This window comes from Pipra filicauda, unplaced genomic scaffold, assembly GCF_003945595.2.
Source record: "Pipra filicauda isolate LSUMZ 115617 unplaced genomic scaffold, ASM394559v2 scaffold36_size6622888_pilon, whole genome shotgun sequence".
Lineage (NCBI taxonomy): Eukaryota > Metazoa > Chordata > Aves > Passeriformes > Pipridae > Pipra > Pipra filicauda.
The window spans coordinates 1,726,545-1,746,997 of NW_024104498.1; the positions used below are offsets into that span (position 1 = coordinate 1,726,545).

At 39.3% G+C, this 20,453-nt stretch overlaps 1 protein-coding gene across 2 annotated transcripts in view; it reads left to right on the forward strand.

The window, feature by feature from the left end:
* Positions 1-20,453, forward strand: part of ADGRL4 (adhesion G protein-coupled receptor L4) — a 76,492-nt gene that overhangs the window by 42,154 nt on the left and 13,885 nt on the right. For both annotated transcript variants that reach the window (XM_039384737.1, XM_027744048.2), the window contains exons 4-13: positions 3,796-3,951; positions 4,451-4,521; positions 6,186-6,353; positions 6,443-6,626; positions 8,847-8,963; positions 10,048-10,241; positions 11,521-11,691; positions 13,199-13,402; positions 14,180-14,400; positions 14,495-14,561. In XM_039384737.1, coding sequence (XP_039240671.1) covers positions 3,796-3,951; positions 4,451-4,521; positions 6,186-6,353; positions 6,443-6,626; positions 8,847-8,963; positions 10,048-10,241; positions 11,521-11,691; positions 13,199-13,402; positions 14,180-14,400; positions 14,495-14,561 — 1,553 coding nt within the window. The remainder of the gene's footprint in view (positions 1-3,795; positions 3,952-4,450; positions 4,522-6,185; positions 6,354-6,442; positions 6,627-8,846; positions 8,964-10,047; positions 10,242-11,520; positions 11,692-13,198; positions 13,403-14,179; positions 14,401-14,494; positions 14,562-20,453) is intronic.

Genomic DNA, 20,453 nt, shown 5'->3' on the forward strand with positions numbered 1-20,453 from the left:
CCATCCCATCCTCTGCTGTGACGAGGGAGCCGTGCAGAGGATGGGATCTGGCATTGTGCCACACTGCTGCCTTTTGCTTTTAGCTGTGCCATTCACAGCCTTTTTCATTCCTACTTTGTGTGTGCCTCTGCCTTCCACAGTGTGGAGACGCGGGGAGGGAACATCCAGTCCTTTGCAACTGGACTTTTCAATCACTTGCAAGCTACTAATAAGCAGAAGGTATAATGCAGACATCAAGCTGTCTTGACTGACTGGTGAAGAATCAAAGCCATGTAGGTACAATCCTGTAATTGGCAAGACTGAACATAATAACTGTTCTCAGTACTTTTAATTTAATTGGAATTTCCTTGCCTGCTGCAGTAAATGAGGAGTGACAAAGCACAGAAATAAAATAAAAGGTTATAAATCTATTTTCACACTAGCCTAAGTGGTGCTGGTGATAACATTTTTCTGACTGGAGCTGTTATAAAAGCTTCAAAGTTCAGCTCCAGGATTTGTTTTGAATATTTACTGAAAGGCCAGGGCTTTTTTTTACAGTGCTGTGGCAAATGCTCCTCTGTTTAAAAAGCTGCTGGTCCTCAACCTTTCCTCAGGAATGCTGCTTGTGAAGACTGCTCCTGCAAGCCTTGGCAGCCCCACTCCTGCTCCCACAGCAGATCAAGGAGGACCGTTTGAGATCCTCGCCCCAAAGCCCCCCTAAAATCGGGTTGCTGAAAGCACTGACAAGCTGTTTGTCTGCGTGTGGTCCAATTGCCTGTTTGGTTAAAAAGGCATAACTACAAAATGCAAAGAAACAAAAGCCTTACAGCTACTGCAGACAGCATTTCAAAGCGGGATCTTAAAAGCTGCATTCTTGTAACTGTCACGAGTTGTTGGCTGCCCCTGACAATCTCATTGATTTAAAAGGGACACGAAGCTGATTAGTACCTTGCAAGATCAGGCATATTGCCTTTTAATTTTGTCATCCAGGAGCTGTTTTTTTTCTTCTGGAAACAGTAAATTAGATAGGCGTGATATGGACTCGTTCCATATGGGCAACTCAGCTGCAGAAAGTCTATTTGCATATATTCAACAGAGTGTCTCTATCAGACTTTAAAGAGCTGTCCCACTGCCAGAGATGTGCCGTGGTGCTTGAGTTTCTGCTGTTGTTTTGGATAATCTTGCCTTCTCTCTAAAATCTCCATTACACTTAAGGTCTGACATAATTACAAAAAAAAAATTGTAATTCGTGTGACTGCCCACTACTGACAGATAAGTTTTTTACTGAACTAAAGATTTATGAAAAGTAAAAAATATTGTCATAACTTTGAAACATTTGCATCAGTAAAATCCCATAGAAACCTGATGTTTAGCAAACGGTGTCCTGAAAAGCATTCACATAGTTATCCATTTATTTTTAAGTTATTGTAAGCTTTAGCAAGGATTGTTATGAATTGCTAGTGGTTTTGCACTGCATTACATGCTGAATGCATTGTTAAGATGTACGTGTCCTCCATGGAGCTGACAAGGCCAGAGAAACCTTTGGTATGAGGCTGATGTGTGTCCTCCCTATACAAACTGGCATTGTTGTGATTGTCACCTTTGCCACTTCAATTCATTCAAAGTTTCTCTGTCTTGCACAGTCACACAACGAGGAACGGACAGGCACCCACTTGTTTCAAACAAAGCTTTATAATGTACTGATGTGAGAGGTTATTTAAATGCCAAGAGTAAGAACTTCAGCCTTATGGCTTTAAATGACAGCATTTAATTATGAGGTATCCTGTATGTAGCACTGTATCACGCTTTTTTCCTTCCCTTTTTGTCAGACTGGTTCATGTATAACGTGGTTAGTTCCATGATTATGAATACTGAGGTCACAAAAACCATACCAATATGGATAATGCAAAACTGGGTGGTTTAAAGAGAAACATTTGCAGTTTGGGGCATTAAATATGGAAACAAACTATTGCCCTGATGCAAATAATCGTAATTTAACCTCATACTTTAAAATTCCACGCTGGCACCAAACCATTCCAACACACAGCTTCCTTGCTGGCTGTCCCTGTGGAGCAGTGGTGGTTGTGCTGGGGAGGGCAAATGCACCTCCAGCCCCACAAATCCTTCCTGGCCCTGCAGGAGTTTGAATGGCTTCTCCATGGCAGCTTCTGGAGCTCAGGCTGAAAACACAGCTTGTTGGGAAACACACATATATGAAAGTGAGGTGGGACCTCAACCATCACCTTGAATCCCAGGAAGAGCCCTAGAATTGTGAGCAGAAGGAATGTTGGGATACTCTATTAAAAGTTTATATGCATTTAACTGTTGCCCTGTATCAATGAAACAAAGCCTTAAAACAAAAACAAAACCAAACATCAAACCACACAACCGTTAGTAAAGAATGTTTTCCAAAGTTACAAAAAAGGCTGTCCAAACAGGCAGGTGGCCCCCACATATCCTTCAGGTATTTTTTTGCATTCCCTAGATATACCCATAGACATACACTTCATTTTTTCATTTTTCAATAATACTCTTATTTTATGAGCGTTATTGCTCCTTTTTGTTCTACTCCTTTTTGAAAACCACCAAGATCCTTGGTATCAAAAGCAGAGTGTGAAACTAGTTCCTACACACCAATGGTGCATTCCCAGCCACCCCATATCTGCTTTCTGTCTGTCTATCCCTAACACCCATCTGGTGGGGCAGAGGCTTCCTATCAATCCAAGCAGCTCTTCTCCTCCACTGATCCATTAATCACTTCTTTTTCCACCAATTCCTTCCCAAAATTAAGAGTCATACCAGTTCTTAACTTGGGTTGTCATCCTCTCTGGTTAATCCATTCCCCACACCACCTTTACTTTCCTTCAGTTCAGTTCTCAGGTTGTAACTTTAAACCTGCTCATGTATCACTTCTTCATTTTTCAACTCTTTTCATCAGATATACGTTTCCCAGAGCTGTTCACTTTTTTCTCCTTTCCAGCACAGCACTTCACAGTCCATTACTTCATTCTTCAGAATTATTTGGTGTTGTTCCCAGTTTACTTTCTCCATTGAGTTATTTGATCTTTATCCCCAGCCAACCAAATAATGCAAAATAATCTGTATTCTGGCCAGGGAGTTAGTGCCCAGCTCCCTTAAATTGATCAATTCATGGATTCCCTTACTGGAATTAATTGGTTTTACTCTTGGACTGTGCCCCACCCAGTTAATGAACCTGTCTGCCTAATAACAAACTATTTAGAAGCATAAAATACAGTTTAGGCAAATGTAATTTAAACATGGATTTAAAAAAAAAAAAAAAAAAGAAAAGGCATGCCAAGCACTTTAAAGGGCACAGAGTTTAATTCTTAGATTAACGAGATAGAGTGATCTTTTGCAGCATCTTTTCAAAGCTGCAACTTAAAAGAAAAGTCTGCAGGTTTAGTTTTTTTTCTTTTCCTAACTGAATCATAAAGCTTAGAAAATCTATTTAGTCTAATCTCTGAAAAATGGGTTTCAGATGATTTGCATCATGCCAACTACCTTTTTTCTGATAGAATTAATATGGTTTTAAAACATGAGCAATGTAGTATTATATAGTAATAAAAGTGGTGGCATAAAAATATGATCAATTATGATTTATCCTTGTAATCTGTAAGTATTATAATTGGCAGGGGAGGTTTGCCATTATTAGCACGTTTTTAGCTTCTGTTTTTTTTATTACATGAAATTTTATTATGAAACTGCTTGTAGTGTGTGGTGCTATTATCAACAAAGCAGCAAGGTGTTAGTCTGTAAATACTTAATAAAAAATTCCATTTCTCATGATATTTGCAGATGTAGATGAGTGCAGCAACGGAGGAACTGTTGCCTGTGGAGACCATGCAAAATGTGAAAACGTGGATGGAGGGTTTAGCTGCTCCTGTAAGGAAGGTTATCAACCATCTACAGGAAAATTGCAGTTTAAGCCAAATGATGGCACTTCCTGCCAAGGTACATGGTATTATAAAGGTTTATGTGTTATTATAGAGATACATCTTCTGAGAAACCCACCAGTGCCTATTTATCTTCAGTTAGATTAATCAGCAACACATGAAAAAGAGGCGAGGCATCTTTTTTTTGCATCTACAATTCCTGAGAATAGAATAATTTTGTAAATGTATTTTTGCTAAACAGTGTAATGAAACCCATTTGGTATAATAGTCACCTCCTCACAGTTGTCAGATCTGTGTCCCTTTCTGTAAATTTGAGCTGTCTCTTGACTCCATCTGTCCAAGTCCCCTGGAAGGGGACAGTCCAATCCAGTGCTGTAACTTTGGCCAAAATAAAGTCCTTGTAATTGAAGTTTGAGAATGGGGTGCTGTGTCTTATGTGCATAAATTCAGGAATGCAGGTGGTTTGGGGAATGACCTAAACAAGAGCTTTTACAATTAGATTATATTAAATATTGCAAGGACTCTGATGTATAATTAATTTTTTTTTATTTCTACAGAAAATCCAAAGGCCAAGTGTGAGTTATTCAAAGACTGTGTAACTGAACATATTAATAGAACTTTAGCCAGAGTAAGTAGCATTGGTTTATAGATTAATTTCCAAATCTTTTAATTGTTTCTGTTTGAAACTGCTATTTCAATTATAATTGTTCTTAAACAGCTTTTAACAAGGACTTGGAGCATACAATTGAACTTAAGCATGTTTACACAAGTCTTTTTAATAATTTCAAATTATTTGAACTGGGTTGTATGTTCAAATCATGATAATAACTTGCTGGGAATCTGCATGTTCTGTTTCCAGCCAAGTGAATCATGATGCATGAAAAATTCACAAGTGTGGTAATCACTCAGCTGTTTCTGTAATTTCTGAAGTTACACACTGCTGCATTTACTGATGTGCAATTATTTGCTTGTTCAGAAGGAAAGGCAGCAAGATAGCTTGCAAAAGTAATGTCAACAAGTGACTAAATAGAAAAGGGAGCCATAACATCTTGGTGTGCTGGTTTATTTACTCCTCAAAGCATACCGTGTAAAGTGAGACAGAACTTGTAGAAACAGAGACTCCAGGCTCATTTTTTTTTTCACAGAAACAGAGATTCCTGATGCAAATTAAAAAATATATTAATTAACGCACTACTCATTAGTCTACAGCTACATTAGTGTCTATTTTTAAAGGATAAATGAAGCACAAGCATAAATAATTTAAAAACAATTGTATATGTTTGAATTTGATATTAAGCAGCTTGCTGAAGTTACTGGGTTCAGAAAGATATTAATTTAAAAGCTTTTATTAACCTAGTGTTATATATACATTGTGTTAACATGTTTTCTATGTTTGCCTGCAATGTAGTACTTATATCAAATATAATATATGCTTATCACACTTAGGTGCAAAGGCACGGTAAATGCCACAGTAGGATCTTAGAGTGAGATTTTTTTTTAAGTGTATCACTAAACTAAATAAGTCAAAACACTTTAATTTCATGTAAATAACTGTCAGATTTTTAGCCTGGTTTTTAACCTGTGTTCTAGTTCTATTCAGTTGCAGTTAAAGACAAAGCAAGGTCTCTAAAAGCTGCTCAGCAGCAGAGACTATGGATCATACAAAATCAGATGTTGGGGGTTTTTTTATTAGATTTCAGTATTCTGAAGTAAGAATTTTCTTATTCAGCCATGAGACTGAAACCTGCAAGCTTAATCTTCGTCTCACCCTCTCTTGCCTATACTTTTAAACTACTTGTTTGGTGTAAGTGCATTTAGCATTTCATAAACTGAATCAGTGAAGGTGAAATAGGCAGTACAGTCCACTCAACTACCTCTTTATAATTTGCACTTGAAAAAAAAAAAAGCACTAAAAAATATACAAATACTGCACATCTGCTCCTACCTCTTCAGTTAAAATTTAATAAAAAAGTCAACAGAATGATCGTATCGCTGATATTTAATTATTTTTGCAGAACATTTACTAATTCACTTTGAGACATCAGGATAAGTAAAACTGAGCTGCAGTGGGGAAAAAGAAGTGTAATGACAGCACATGACTTGTTAGGGTTATACTAGGCAGTACTTTATAGGTCAACCTGCTGATTCAAGTAGTGGGGGGTTTTATGCACAAGTGCCTTAAAAACCAGCGTGATAATTCACAGAAATCAGTCGTTTGCACCGGGTCTATTTTCAACGGCAGAAATACGACTTTACTTGCTTCGTTAATATGTGAGTTCTGGCATTTTGCAGATCAGTCACTTAAAAACACCTCTGGAGATGCTGCAGGAAATTAATAAAAGCACTTTGGGCCCGCTTTCCCCCGTGGACGTGGTTTCCTACGTGGAAGCACTGTCCTACCCCCCGTGGGAGGTCACGCCCGACTCCAGCAGCGAAGCTCTTCCTAACACCACCATCAACGTGAGTGGGTCAGGCCTTGGCTTTGTGGGCTTTGTCCTTGTTCCACAGGTAGTGCCTGACTCTCCTCAAACACACGCTTTTATTTACAGGTTTTGGTCAACACTGTGAACAATTTTTTACAAAAAGACAAACTTACAGTCTGGGAAGCCCTTCCTGCGGACAACCAAAGGAGGAGCCTGACTAAGCTGCTGCACACTGCAGAGCAAGCAACACTGCTCGTGTCACAGAGCTTCAAAAAGGCAACACAGCTAGATGCTAATGCAAGTGACATAGGTAAGATAAAGAAAATTAATCCAAGGTATACTTTAGATGTGGGTTACGCCGAGGAGTTTTTCAGCACAATTATGAAGATTAGAGATGGTGTCGTGTGAAAGACACGGGTGTTAATTTGTATGATTTTCAGCACCTGACTTTCAGCGTAGGTAGCACAATTTTCGAAGGCTGAACATTTGAGTCCACAGCCCAGAAAAAAAATGGAAGTCTGTGGGAAGTTGTTTTCAGATTCTCTTTCAATCTCTCATTATGGCCACACTCACAGTGAATCTGGATCCTTTTTCTAAGCACAGAATTAACCTATGCATCTTATATGCATAAAAAACACCAGTGGAATGAAAATTGGACTTGCTCTATACAGATTTTTTTACTCAGTTCAGTGAAGGTATTATAAGTGAACTTTGAATAAGGACTTTACCTAGTGAGTTCAACCTTGAGTGGCTTTCTGTCAACAGAAATTTCTCATTTTAAGAGGAATTCCACAGGAGGAGAACTGCTTGGTCTCAACTGCACCATTTTGCTCTCCTGCCTGCTGCCTGTGAGCTGGTGTCTTCCCACCAGTACCTGCTGGCTTTCCTGTGGCAATAATGGTTTTAGCATTCCTTCTCTGGGAGCAGAGTAAGGCTAACACCAGCCACTGTTCAAAATCCTAATAAAGCATTGCTGATTCCTTTGTCAATGGCCACTCTTTCATCTTTATTTTTCTGAATGTCCCCAAACTGCATGTGATCTGATTTCTTACTTCAGATTTAGCACAGTCCTTCAGTGCCTCTTACTGGCTCGCTGTTTTATAAAATGAGTTCATGAGAAAGATTCCTCCCGTGGCCCTGAGACAGGTCAAACCACCTGTTCTTCCCTCACTTCTCTGAAAATAAATAACACAAAGTGATGAAAAAATAGGGGGAATGGGATTATTTCTGTGGCATAGGCTCTGTGGAATCAGACTTAAGCCTGATGCTGTGTCATGTACTGCCTGTGAAGGCCCCCTGCTCCTCACCCACCTCACCCCACCTTCCCCACCTCCCTTGCTTGGAAGCTGAGGCTGCGAAGGTCAGGAGCAGAGGATTCAGGTGCAGGTTCTGCTGGCACTGTGGGTATCAGTCACCAAGGTGATAGAAAGAGCTGATAAAGAGAACGGGGAGGAATTTCCACATTAAAAGGTTAATGATTTTTTCAGTTTATTTTTGTTCCAAAATGGTAAACTGTGTGTGAGCTCATTTCCAAATTGTACCCAAACACTAACATTTTTTGTTATTGTCTTTCAGCATGAATAAATTTTTCCCAGGTCTCATGTACCACACATAACTATTTTGGGACAAGGCCTACAACGTTATGTCTGTCTCTCTCTCTCCACTGCTTTTTATGGTGCAAGCCCTTGAACTATGAGCTTTTCAAAACTCCAGCCAAATAAAACTATTTCTTATGCCCTGACAGACATTTTCTGACAGCTGGTCTATTGAATAGCTCATATTATTTTTGTGTGCTGTGCTATAAGCAATGCAGATGGTCTAGCTTAGTGATATTCCTCCATCAGTCAAGTTTTGGATTTGTTTGTTGTTGGGTTTTTTTGTTTTGTTTTAAAAAAGGAAAAGGCCTGATTGACTTTTTTTTTTGTTCCCATCCCGGGTGATTGAAACTCAGCACTGTAATGAAGCAAGTAAAGAGCTCAATGGCCTCTAATGTAGTTTTTGTCCTGAGGGGTGATGCTTGTTTGTTTGCTTTCTGACAAGACACATCATTAGTTCATGGTGCAATGTGCATTTGGTAGCGTGGATAGATAACTATAAAATATATACTCTTCAAAAATTGGCTTTTATCAAATGTTAGTATTCAGTGGAGAATTTTATGCTTTGCTTTTTATAATTGTGATTTGTGGCTGCTTTCAGAAATGCATTTTTAATAAAGCAATAGCTCTTCCCAAAGTAACCTACATTGTGTTTTTCCAGTACCTAATTTAAGGCAAGGTAAATAAGAGCCCATATTTTTCATGAAAAAAGTAAAAAGTATGAGAGCAAAATGTATGCATGAAAATAAAAAAACACAGACGTTTAAACAAACGTGTTATACTAATAGCATTTTTCTTGAGATATTTTGCACAATGATATATTCTTCAAATTCACAGTAATTATGCAATCCAATAACACATTTATTAACCCAACTGTAAATTATGGTAGACCATAATGGAGCTGTGATTTGTACTGCATTTTTCTTCTTTTACAGCACTCAAGGTTTTTGCTTTTGATTCACACCACATGAAACACATTCACCCTCACGTTTACACAGGGGGAGATTACATAAAGATCTCGCCAAAGAAGAGAAAGGAATCTCATCCTAATGGTAAGAAACAAAGGTTAGAGAGCAGAGGGGTTAATAAACACCTTGGATAGACTTGTACCCTCTAGCAATAAACGTGCAGTTTACCAAGACTGAGGTTCAGCACTGCTTAACCACAAAGGAGACAAAGTGTTTTTATCACCATTTCTCCTGCCCCTTTATTGTCTCAAGACTGACATTTCCAACATTTCCAGTGGCACAGTGAGTATCCAGTGAGTTTTCACACTGGTACCTGAGCTTTATCCTTCACTCAGCCATAGATCTGCTCTATGACTTTGGAGTGGCCCCTTCAACTCTCTCTGCTACTTCTCCTCCAAAAATTGGTGCATCTTTTTCATTTAGAGAGTAGCTCACTGGGGCAAAAACATGCAATCTTCAGCACCAAAACCAGCAGGACCCAGGTTTGACTTGGACCTCAGAGTGCTACAGAAAGGGCTTACAACTACTGTCAGCACTTAAGATAAATAAATGTGTTTAAACAGCTCTGGAATTAAACCACCTAACGATAAACACAGAAAGGATTTTTTAAATCTTCATCTTCTATCTAATCTGTATCTCACCACCTATCAGTATCTAAAATTGTGGTTTACTTTGATACCAGGGAGAAAGTCACTACATTTTTTAAGATCAGCAGTGCGTCCTAAAATACCTTTTTCCTTAGTTGTCTTCCATATTGGTTCACTATAATGGGAGTCAAAGCAAGCCAGGTGCTTCAGAAGGGTCCAGTATTTACCTCAGATCTGAGACATTTTAATTTGTAAGCCCTGACACCATATGTGTAACCAGTTGCAGAACAGCAGCAAGCATATATTACTCTAGGAAAAATATATATGCATATCTCCAATCAGTATTTCCAGTGCAAACACGCAGTTTTATTTCTAATGGCAGTTACATTGTTTTAAATAAAGCTATATTTCATTGTCCCTAAAACATTTTTATAAGTATTCCACATTCCATCTGCTTTGCATGTTTTATGCCACAGCAGCAATAATGTCTATTGTTCATTGTTTCCTCAATGTCTTCAATTTTGTTCCTCTATAAAAAAACCCACAAACTACTGAGCATGGTGTGTTTGATTGATCGATAGGCACGGTGGCAGTTGTCTTTCTGCGGTACAGCAACATTGGTTCCTTGCTTTCTTCACCTCAAAACCACTCCTCAAAAGATCCTTCAGAGCAGAGACAGACAGTGAGCTCATCAGTTATAGCTGTTGCAATTAGCTCAAACCCACCCACGCTCTATGAGCTCGAGAAAATAACATTTACCTTAAAGTATGCCAAGGTAAGGGTTGGTTTGTTTGTTTTATTTTTATTGTCAGCTTCAAATAAAACAAAGCATTAGCTAATCATTTTATGTGATGTAACCACACCTGCAGCGTGTGATAAACTGAGACATGATTCTGTTGTTTGCTCGTGTGAGGTTGCCATTTATTACTCTAATGATATTAATCTCAAATGTGACGTGCTAAGCACAATATATACTAAATATGATACAGAGGAAAATTGCTCTGGGACTAAAACAAGGGCAACAATATAATCTTTGTGGGGTTGTAGTACGGATAAAATGTAGATGCCTGAGTCAGAGAACATTACAGGATCTTGACTGTTCTGTATTTAGGTGGGGTTTTTCCTGAAAGTTTATCAGACATTTAAGCATGTATACCAAAAAAAGGGAAGAAATGCTTCAAAGTTAACACAAAAAGTTAACCTGCAGTTAATAGCAGAACCCATGGCTTTGAAACTTTGTTATTTCTGAACACATTTATTTAGAACTGAGAGGTTTACTTCCAGCAAATAAAGATTTTTGCTGGTTTCACTAATATGTGAAGAATCACTTTACATGGCACCAGGAATTATCAGAAACTTAACAAGAAAACAGCTCTGTAGGGAGGTGAGCAGAGAGACAAGGTTCTGACCTTGGTTACACAGCTTTTAAATTTGTTACTTGCCTTCTGAGTTAGAAATCACTCGTATATAAATTTACATATATTTATAAAGCCTATAGTTCAGTTGGGACCTTATCTTTGACTGGATTTAGTGAGCACTAACTGTACTAAATAATACAAATGGTCTGGCTCATCACTGTCGTATGGCAGGTGACACAACAGGTGTGGGATGAGCCTGGCTTTATCCCAGCTTACTTTGTAAAATGAACAGAATAGGTCTCAGGTTTTGGACTGCTCGTTTGGAATGGACCACGAGCAGGACAAGCAATGTGACTGTAACCTTGCAGTCTAGTCCATGTTCAGCAGGTGCAAGTGTATATTTAACAATGTTTTCTGTAGGTAAAAATTCCAACATCTTTGCAAGTGCCAGAAGAGTTCAGTAATCTGATTAGACTGCATGTTTGGTGGGGGTTTAGCTGCGTGGATAAAATGTTTCCATCCCCAACCATGTTTTAATTGCTTGGAACAGGCCTTGCAGAATGTGCCTTTTGTTTCCCAGCCTTCCAATGGCAACAAACAATTTTTAATGAATTGCTCTGGCTGGCGTAAGAAAGGTCTCTTGATGGGAAATATCCTGCCTTTTGCCATCAGTAAAACATCTTGTTTCTGTTCCAGACTGCAGATAAAGACATTAAATGTGCATTTTGGAACTACTCAGCGGACACAATGAATGGCAACTGGGCTACAGAAGGCTGTGAGCTGACACATTCCAACTCCACTCATATCTCATGCAAATGTAATCATCTGACTCATTTTGCTGTTTTGATGTCCTCAGGTGGCTCTGTTGTAAGTGCTATTTTAATTTAGTGTTTTACCTGATACTTTTCCCCGTTTTCATCCCTTATGTTTTTGTTTTGGTGCAACCCACGTAGTTTCCCCCTTTAGGTTGTCTCTTGGTTTTATTCAGCAAACACGCAATTTATTGTGCACAGAGCAAACAAAATTCCTCCCATATGTGTTTGAATTTCCTTATGTCCTTTCTGCAGTATTACAGAGCAGTGATGCAGCAAAGTATCTTGTTCCAAATACACAGTCTGTTGTGCTTATTTTTGGAGCATTGCTTTTCATTTTAAATCCCACTTTAAGACTGCTGTGGGATTTATCTGCCATTCATTGGTGGTCAGCAACCATATGGCCTTGAATTTCTCTCTCACAAAACTTTTGCTACCCATTTGCCTAACTTTGGCATCTAAAAATCTGCTTAAAGTCTCTCCTGAGAGTTTGCAGCAGCATAATCAATTTGAAGTTTATGACTATTAAACGTGAAACTCACAACCAGCACAAAATCAGGAGAATGACCACTCAATTTATGTCCTTCTTATATTAAGAAGCCCCACAGATTTCCAGGATCTCAGTGGGGATCTGCAGGAGCTTAGGTCCTGCCTCAGGAGGCAGCTTTTTAACAGAACTGACAGCAAGCAGAATATTAGCATGAATATACTCTATTGAGGCAGTTCTCTCACACTGTGAATCTCATGCTGATAGAGGCTGTTTCCTGCTTGCTAAATAGCATCCTAAGTCTCCAGTTCAAATTTAAAACCTTTGCAGGTACTTATATAGTTATTTTGAAAAGAAAGGCTGGGAGGTGAATAATCTCTGATCTTTTATTAAGAAAAAAATACTTAGAGACATTTTATGGCCAGCTGAATGCTCTCCTTTTGCTGATGTACAGTCACGTATTTCAGATGTTCTTTGTGACAATAGCGAGAGGCAAAAGAAACTGTATTCTTACACAGAAAATACCCACATCCCCTACTAAAATACCCTGTGTTTCTTTGGAGAATGTTCACGTTGTGTATCTGGAATAGCATTTGCTTGAAGTGATTGTTATTTCAGAGTCTTGTTTTGATCATGTTGCAAATTCAGTAAGACAGTTATTCAGTTTTGCTTATCTAAGTCACTGCTGTGATAAGTCCTTTTATATTAGAAAATGTTCATGTCATATTAATATATGTCCCACTGCCAGTGTATTTGTCATTCACTAAAATGATCTGATTTTGAAAATCTTATTAGGAGATACTGATGTTAATAAAAAGTTTTGTTAAGAAATATCAGAAAATGCAAGAGCAGAATATATACAGTTTATTACTAATTTCCCCTAGAATTATACCTGTCTCACCAAACCCCAGTACTTTTTGGATTATCCAAAGTGTTCATTTCCAGCGAAACTCTACAAACAATTTTGATTAATATTTTGTAGAACAGAATAAAAGAGCTGTATTATAGAATGAGGTCTTTTCTTGAGAAGGTATAAAGCTGTTCTTTTAAATACTATATTATAATTTTCCCCCAGGGTGTTACAAATTATAACATTCTTACAAGAATCACTCAGCTAGGAATAATTATTTCGTTGATTTGCCTCTCCATGTGCATTTTTACATTCTGGTTCTTCAGTGAAATTCAAAGCACTAGAACGACAATCCACAAAAACCTCTGCTGCAGCCTTTTCCTGGCGGAACTTATTTTTCTGATTGGAATTAATATGAACAATAATAAGGTGGGTAGTTTTCACTCGTGTCTTGATTTTGTATTGCACAGGAAATATACAGTGTAAGATATGATCTTCTGTCTACTCCCTATATTTCCTACCTACAGCAGTGACCCCAACTTCCCAGCACAGTAACAGGAAATAAAAAATGGTCCTTTAAAGCAGCAGGGCCTTCGTCTGAGCTTTTCAGAAAGCCGAGCTGTTGATTTTTGCATCGCAGATTGGTTTTAGGAAATAAAGTTGTGCATAAATTATCAAAATACCCCTACTATAAGTGGCTGAATAGGATTTAAAAGTACTTGAAAAAAATATGAGCTGCTGTCCCTGAGGTAGCATTCCAGTACTGATTGATTGAAAAATATCATTTTACAAATGCTCTTTATAACAAAAGTTATTTCAGAAATAATTCCTTGCGATGCAATTACAAGGTGATAACAATGTAACTGTTATCAAAATCTTAAAAATGGGCTTTGTGTAGATCAGCATGTAGACTACTCAGCTATAACTATAGGATAAACCTTGTCAAATCGTTTATACAGTTTTTCTGGGGAGACATATACCAGTTTTAGAAGTTGAATGTAGTCTCTTTATTTTCCACATTGCTACAGACAACACTAATGACCAAGTGTGCTCATGGGTGTAGGCCCAGATCTTGTCAACCATTACAAATGGGCTGCTAAGTCACCACTTCAGAGTCACTCAGTTGCTGTGTGTGTACTGTTATACTATCTTGACAAAGGCATATGAATAGAATTATGACTCTCGTTTCTCTGGTTGAATTTCCAGCTCTTCTGTTCAATTACTGCTGGATTGCTCCATTATTTCCTTCTAGCTGCTTTTGCGTGGATGTGCATTGAAGGCATTCACCTCTACCTTATAGTGGTGGGAGTCATCTACAACAAGGGCTTCCTGCACAAGAATTTCTATGTCTTTGGCTACGTCAGCCCAGCCGTGGTGGTCGGAATTTCAGCTGCACTGGGATACAAGTACTACGGCACCACGGAAGTGTAAGTCGCTGTTTCTGTGTCCAAGTCATCCTGCTTGGCCCCAGATAATCAAAATAGCACGTTTCAAGGCATTTTCTGCTGTTTAATTTTTCAGATGTTGGCTCAGCACTAAGAATAACTTTATATGGAGTTTTATAGGACCGGCATGTCTAATAATTCTTGTAAGTATAATTTTAATTTTTTTATTGTAGTACATAAAACCGATAATAAATGGTGTTTAATAATCACCCACCCATTGCCAGCATAGCTGTGAGTGCTAATTATAGGGCAGAATTGACTAATTTAGTCCCTTTTATAGTGCCTCTGAATTATTTATATGCTGTACATCTAAATACTTTACTAGTCTGAAAAATGGATGTTTGACAAAAAAAGCTCAGTGTAATATCAGAGGGGTTTTTCTCTTGCTCACTTTCTTTCTTTTATCCCAATGGCTTGAGAAATTCTGTGAAGCATTTCTGGTTTTTACGGAGAAGCATCTTTGTATGTTGCTGGCATCTCAGCATGGCTCAGCAGGAGGTCTGCACAGGCACTATCCTAGCAGACAGATAATCTGGTTTTTCAAATGTTGTGTGACTTAATCTCTTATCAGTGATCGGTCATCTTTGTAAGATTAGACTGTCATCTCTGTGGTTTTATCATTGGCATGTACCCTGTCATCATCAAAGCCATTTTGAACTAAATTGCGACGTCAGAGAAAAGAACCCACTATTTCACACGGGCAGACAAGTCAAGTATTGATAGCCCTATTTCAGCTGTGAAGAGGGTCTTTTTAATTCTTATTGGAAGTGGTTTCAAACCTGCGAATTTGGCAGGTATTATACGTTCAATTCTGAATCGAGACATTTTTGGGGCCTTGGGAGCATTTTTAAGTGCTGTAAAGTTTAAGGAACCATTCCAGCTGTAATGGGGCATTATTGTGTATGACTTTGTTGACGGTGATCTGGCAATAGCTGGAGATAACAGAAGGAGAAGGTACAATGGTGAGGCTCCGTGACATCTGTGGTCAAGTCAGTTATAACCCTTTGTTGCTTTTTAAGCTATTTGGTGAGAATGTGAGGATTTGTAAAAAAAAGAAGTGGCAATGCCTAACACGTACAGCTTTGTAGTAAAACAGTTTTCTTTCAAGGCATTAGACATTTCAAAGCTTGATAAAGTGTCAGGTATAATTCTGGTTGAATTCCCCCCCAGATTACTACTGCAGACTGGGGACAGCTGGGAACAGCCTACCAGGTGCAAGTGCAAGGTGATGCCTCCCCGTCTCACCCTCCTGGTGAGCACAGCAAATTTGGAGAGGAGTGAAGCACTGTGACCTCCCCTGGCTCAGTGCTTCTGGGTTCAGATAGCCCTGGTGGCCAGCAGGTTACCACAGTAAAACAAAATCATGGGGAGGCATCATCCTTTATTAGGAAGTTCTTAGGATTCTTAGGTTTAAGTTTACAGCTTCCTGTTTCCTCCCTGGACCTTATCTCTTCATTCCATGGAGGCAGCGGGGCAAGGATTTTTCTGTTGTTTCTCTCATTCCTGTTCCTCATCTACCTTCAAGTGAAGATTTATGCACTGTGATGTATCCCTGCACGGTTAGCACAAGAAAACTGCATTATCAGAGCACATACAATGCCCCAAGTGTGTGCATCTGTAACCCTGTTTACAGCTCCAGCCGAGCTGTGCCCAGTGGGGATCTCAGGGACACAGCACAGAGGCAGAGCAGCTCTGCAGTGGCTTTGCTCTAAGTCTGGCTGGCTGCAGAAGCAAATCCTGCAAGCTGGGCTCTGAGGCCTGTAGCTGTTCTTTGAGCACTCCAGATCTTCCAGCAATCCCTGAAAATTAAAAGGAAAAGGGGAGGTGATAGAAGCTGATACAGGCCTGTGTGCCAGTGCATCCTATGGATGAGGAGAGCAGCCAGGCAGTTTCTTCCTTTTCCCTCACTCCTTTGCCTGAGCAAAGCCACACAGAAGAGCTGTAGCTGGACAGCAAAGAATCCTGTGGTTGTTCAGCTACTTTTTGCATGTTATAGAAATATTTTGTGCGAACTTGTTTTCCCAGTATTCGCGTACCTTTATTATTGTCTCTTCGTAATCACGCACCACTAGACCCGGGGGGAAAGGCAACCTGCTTTCAGCAAGCTGCTTCAGCTGCTCTGGGGGGAAGTTGAGGGTTTGGACAGCTTGTTTTGATGGAGTGATAGCAAACTGAAGCCTGAAATGCAAGAGGAATGTTTTCAAGGACTGCAGGGAGCTGGGTAATTTGCCCACGCTCTATCCAAGTAATCGTCTAGGTAAAATATGGAAAAGCCTATGAAAATAGGCACTGATGCTGGAAGATGAAGTTGGTGTGAGATCTCTTCTCTGTGGAAGGCACATTGCTGTGGTGATTCTGTTTCCACTGTCCAGTCCTGCTGAGCAGACTGCACGGGCACCACCATGACAAAGATTAAACTCCTTCCAAAGTAGTGCCACTCAGGAAGTCCTTTTAATTCCAGGAGCTGATCTTTTTTCCTATATTTTCATTCTGCCCACAGCTAATTAAAGAAAAAGAAGAAAAACGAATACTAATTAAGGACTCTGAAATGAAAATGTCATTTTTGTTCTGGGATAACCAGATAGGACACTGCAACCCTCATATTGAAAGCTGAAAAATCTGGCAGCTTCAAGCTTACCTTTAATCCTGAGCTTCATTTACCAATAGCATTGAATTTGCAGGTTTTCCAAGACAGCCTGGAGAGTGTGGATACCAAATCTCTGGAGAGCTCCTCACCACAAATCTGATTCTTGCACAAAAATATTAAACTCATCGTCAGGACAGATGCCCTTGTACCCAAATGGTATTCTCCATTTCTGTGTGTTAGGGGCCCAGGAGATTTGTGGTTTGGATTATACTGTAATATGCCTTTGAGACAGCATGTAAATGATGAAGAACAGAACCAGTCCTGTACCAATGGGTTATCTGTCTCAGGGCACATTGCTTCAAACACGCTCTTGCACTGTAAATCTGCAGCAATAATGAAGCACAGGGAGCTTAAGTGTTTATCAGGAGTACAAATTAAGTTCTCCTCTGATTGCCTAAGCAGAAACACTACTTCTGAAGGTGTTTGCTTATTAATATTAAGGTTCTATTAGAAGTCTTAAGTGCAAAGCAACGGCCTTATTGATCCCATCTAAAAATTATTATTATTGTTATAAGATTGGTGACTGTACATGAAAAGGAGTGAGTCAAAAGCTCTTTAGATGGAGTTAGCAAAGAAAGGGCATTTTAAACCTTTATAAAGCAAGCTGCAAGCTGAAGATAATTTCTACAACTTATTTCTTCCTCCTAATATTTGTAATCTTTAGAACCACAACCATTTTACCTAAAACTATGCAGTAGATTAGATCAAAGCATACAAGTATGGAGAAATTATTTATAACAAGTATTTAAACTTTTTAATAGAAAAGTGAGTTTATCTCAAGCTTTAAGGGACAAACAGTCACACATAGCACAACCCATGTCTGATTCAGGCAAAGACAAATATAAACTCCAGAGATAAAAGGTACAGAAAAAAAAAGGAGAATAAAAAGAAGCCCTAGAACACTTTCTTTTCTATTGTAATGCACTGTTACAATAATAATCTCCCTGTAATAAGAAATGTGTAGAATGGCAATAACTATTTGCTGCCAGGGTAACGTGGCTGCAGTTTCGATGAGCATGTAATGTGAGTCAATAATAAACCCCTTCCCCTTGTGGAGGACTTCAATGTGGCTGTCCCCACCTCTGGTATCAGAGCTTGTTGAGTGGAAGCAGACCTGTGTAAGGGCTTTATTCTGCACCACTGGTGTTTTGGAAACTTCATCTTTTAAACTCTCTGGACACAGCTTAAGTCCTTCCACTTAGAATCATAGAATCCCAGAATCAGCTGGGTTGGAAGGGACCTCTGAGATCATCAAGTCCAACCCTTGATCCAACCCCGCTGTGGTTCCCAGCCCATGGCACTGATGCCACATCCAGTCTCTTCTTAAAAACCTCCAGGGACAGAGAATCCACCACCTCCCTGGGCAGCCCATTCCAATGGCTGAGCACCCTCTCTGGAAAGAAATTCTTTCTAATCTCCAACCTAACCCTCCCCAGGCACAGCTGAAGACCCAGCCCTCTTGTCTTGCTAATTGTTGCCTGGGAAAAGAGACCAACCCCCCCTGGCTCCCCCCTCCTGTCAGGGAGTTGCAGAGAGTGAGGAGGTCTCCCCTGAGCCTCCTCTTCTCCAGGCTGAGCCCCCCCAGCTCCCTCAGCCTCTCCTCACAGCACTTGTGCTCCAGTCCCTTCCCCAGCCTTGTTGCTCTTCTCTGGACCTGCTCCAGCCCCTCAATATCCATCCTGAGCTGAGGGACCCAGAACTGGACACAGCACTCCAGGGGTGGCCTCACCAGTGCTGAGTCCAGGGGAAGAATCACTTCCTTGGACCTGTTGGCCAATTTGTACCTATGTACCTAGTTGAGGGACAGTTACATATTAGTTATCCCACTAATGAAATGATGGTGTTTGGAAAGGTTGGCAAAAGACTCTTAACAGTGCAGTTATGAAAATTTGGAAGAGAACCACTGCAACTCCAAGTGCAGTCATGGCCAACCCTTTTAACATGCCTGTGTCCTACAACTTTCTCCCATCAAATCTGTTCAGCTGAGACTTGTGCAGCAAGTTCCAGCTCAGCCATGAAAACACGATTTGCACCTTTGCAGTCGTGCAGGCTCTGCTGCTGCACCCACTGCCACTGTCACAATAAATTGGCATATCCCTGTGAGGAGCCAGCCCTCAGAGGTGTGACATGTTGTAACATTAATAGGTGCAATTTGCCATTTGATAGTGTAAATCCATCAGAATCATTTGCTGGGATCACCTCTGTAATGACAAAATACAGACTCGCTCTTTGAGGTTGGAGAGTTTCCAAAATTGAACATCATCCAAATAATCCTCTGGATGGCTTTTATCCAAACATCCCAGTGCTGTGCAGTGAGAAGAGAGCTCCTTTACCCTGTTCCTTGTTTTACTCCCCTAATGAGTGTTTTCAGGGACTTTGAAGGTGTCTGGCTTGGCTTCAAGTCCCAGTTTTCTTGAAACAATTGGTAATTGTAATGTTTGCAACTATAAAAATGGCTTACAAATGAACCCTGCAATTTTCAGAGCATTCTTGTGCACTTGACTTGGAACACACAAGCCAAGAATAATTCTTGGGAGTGCTGTCCTCAGAAAATCCAGGCCCTTTTTAATAAATGTAATGAATAATCAACTGTAAAGCAAAAATATTCTAAAAACTGCAATGATTGATTAACCATACTGTTTTGAACCTTTCTTGTATAAATGAATGGGTAAATGAATAAAATATACAGATTGCAGTTGCAAAATACAAAAAAAAGTGACATATGAGTGATGAAAGCTGGCTAACAGTAGAGTAATGCTTTTCATTAAGGAACTGCCTGCATATTCATTAGAGCCAGTCGATTACTTAAAAAATACATTCATCAGATAATTTATTTGATGAATTTTACCATTATTTGTCAAATAATTTATTCAACAAAAAAAGGTAAAATTAATGGAATCGTGCATTTATCAAATCTTATTGGACAGCTCTAATACTTATTCAGCTCTGTACATTTAGGTTGATTCAGGATTAGTAATACTGCTGCAATGAATGCAGAAAAATTTCCTGGCAAATCCATTACTCTGCTGTTTTCTCACATACTCACAGATTTCATGGACTTAATATAGGCTATTCAAACTGAACATCTCTCTTATTGAGAAATAAATATTCAGAAAATTTAAGATTTTACATTTTCCCAAGCTTCAACATTGAACGTGGTCTGACAGACCATTGTTACCACTTAAAAAAAAAAACAAATTAAAATAAAAAATATAATTTTGAAAAAAGCAGCCTGTCTGAGGTCAGTCACATCACACTGGTGCAATCAAATCCACTGTGTCTTTGGGCTTCCTCACTTTATCATCCCCATCCTTCAGTGAAGCATCTTGTATTTGTTACTCTTGCTATTTCTGGATATGCTAAAAATTGCTAACAAAAATTTGCTTGA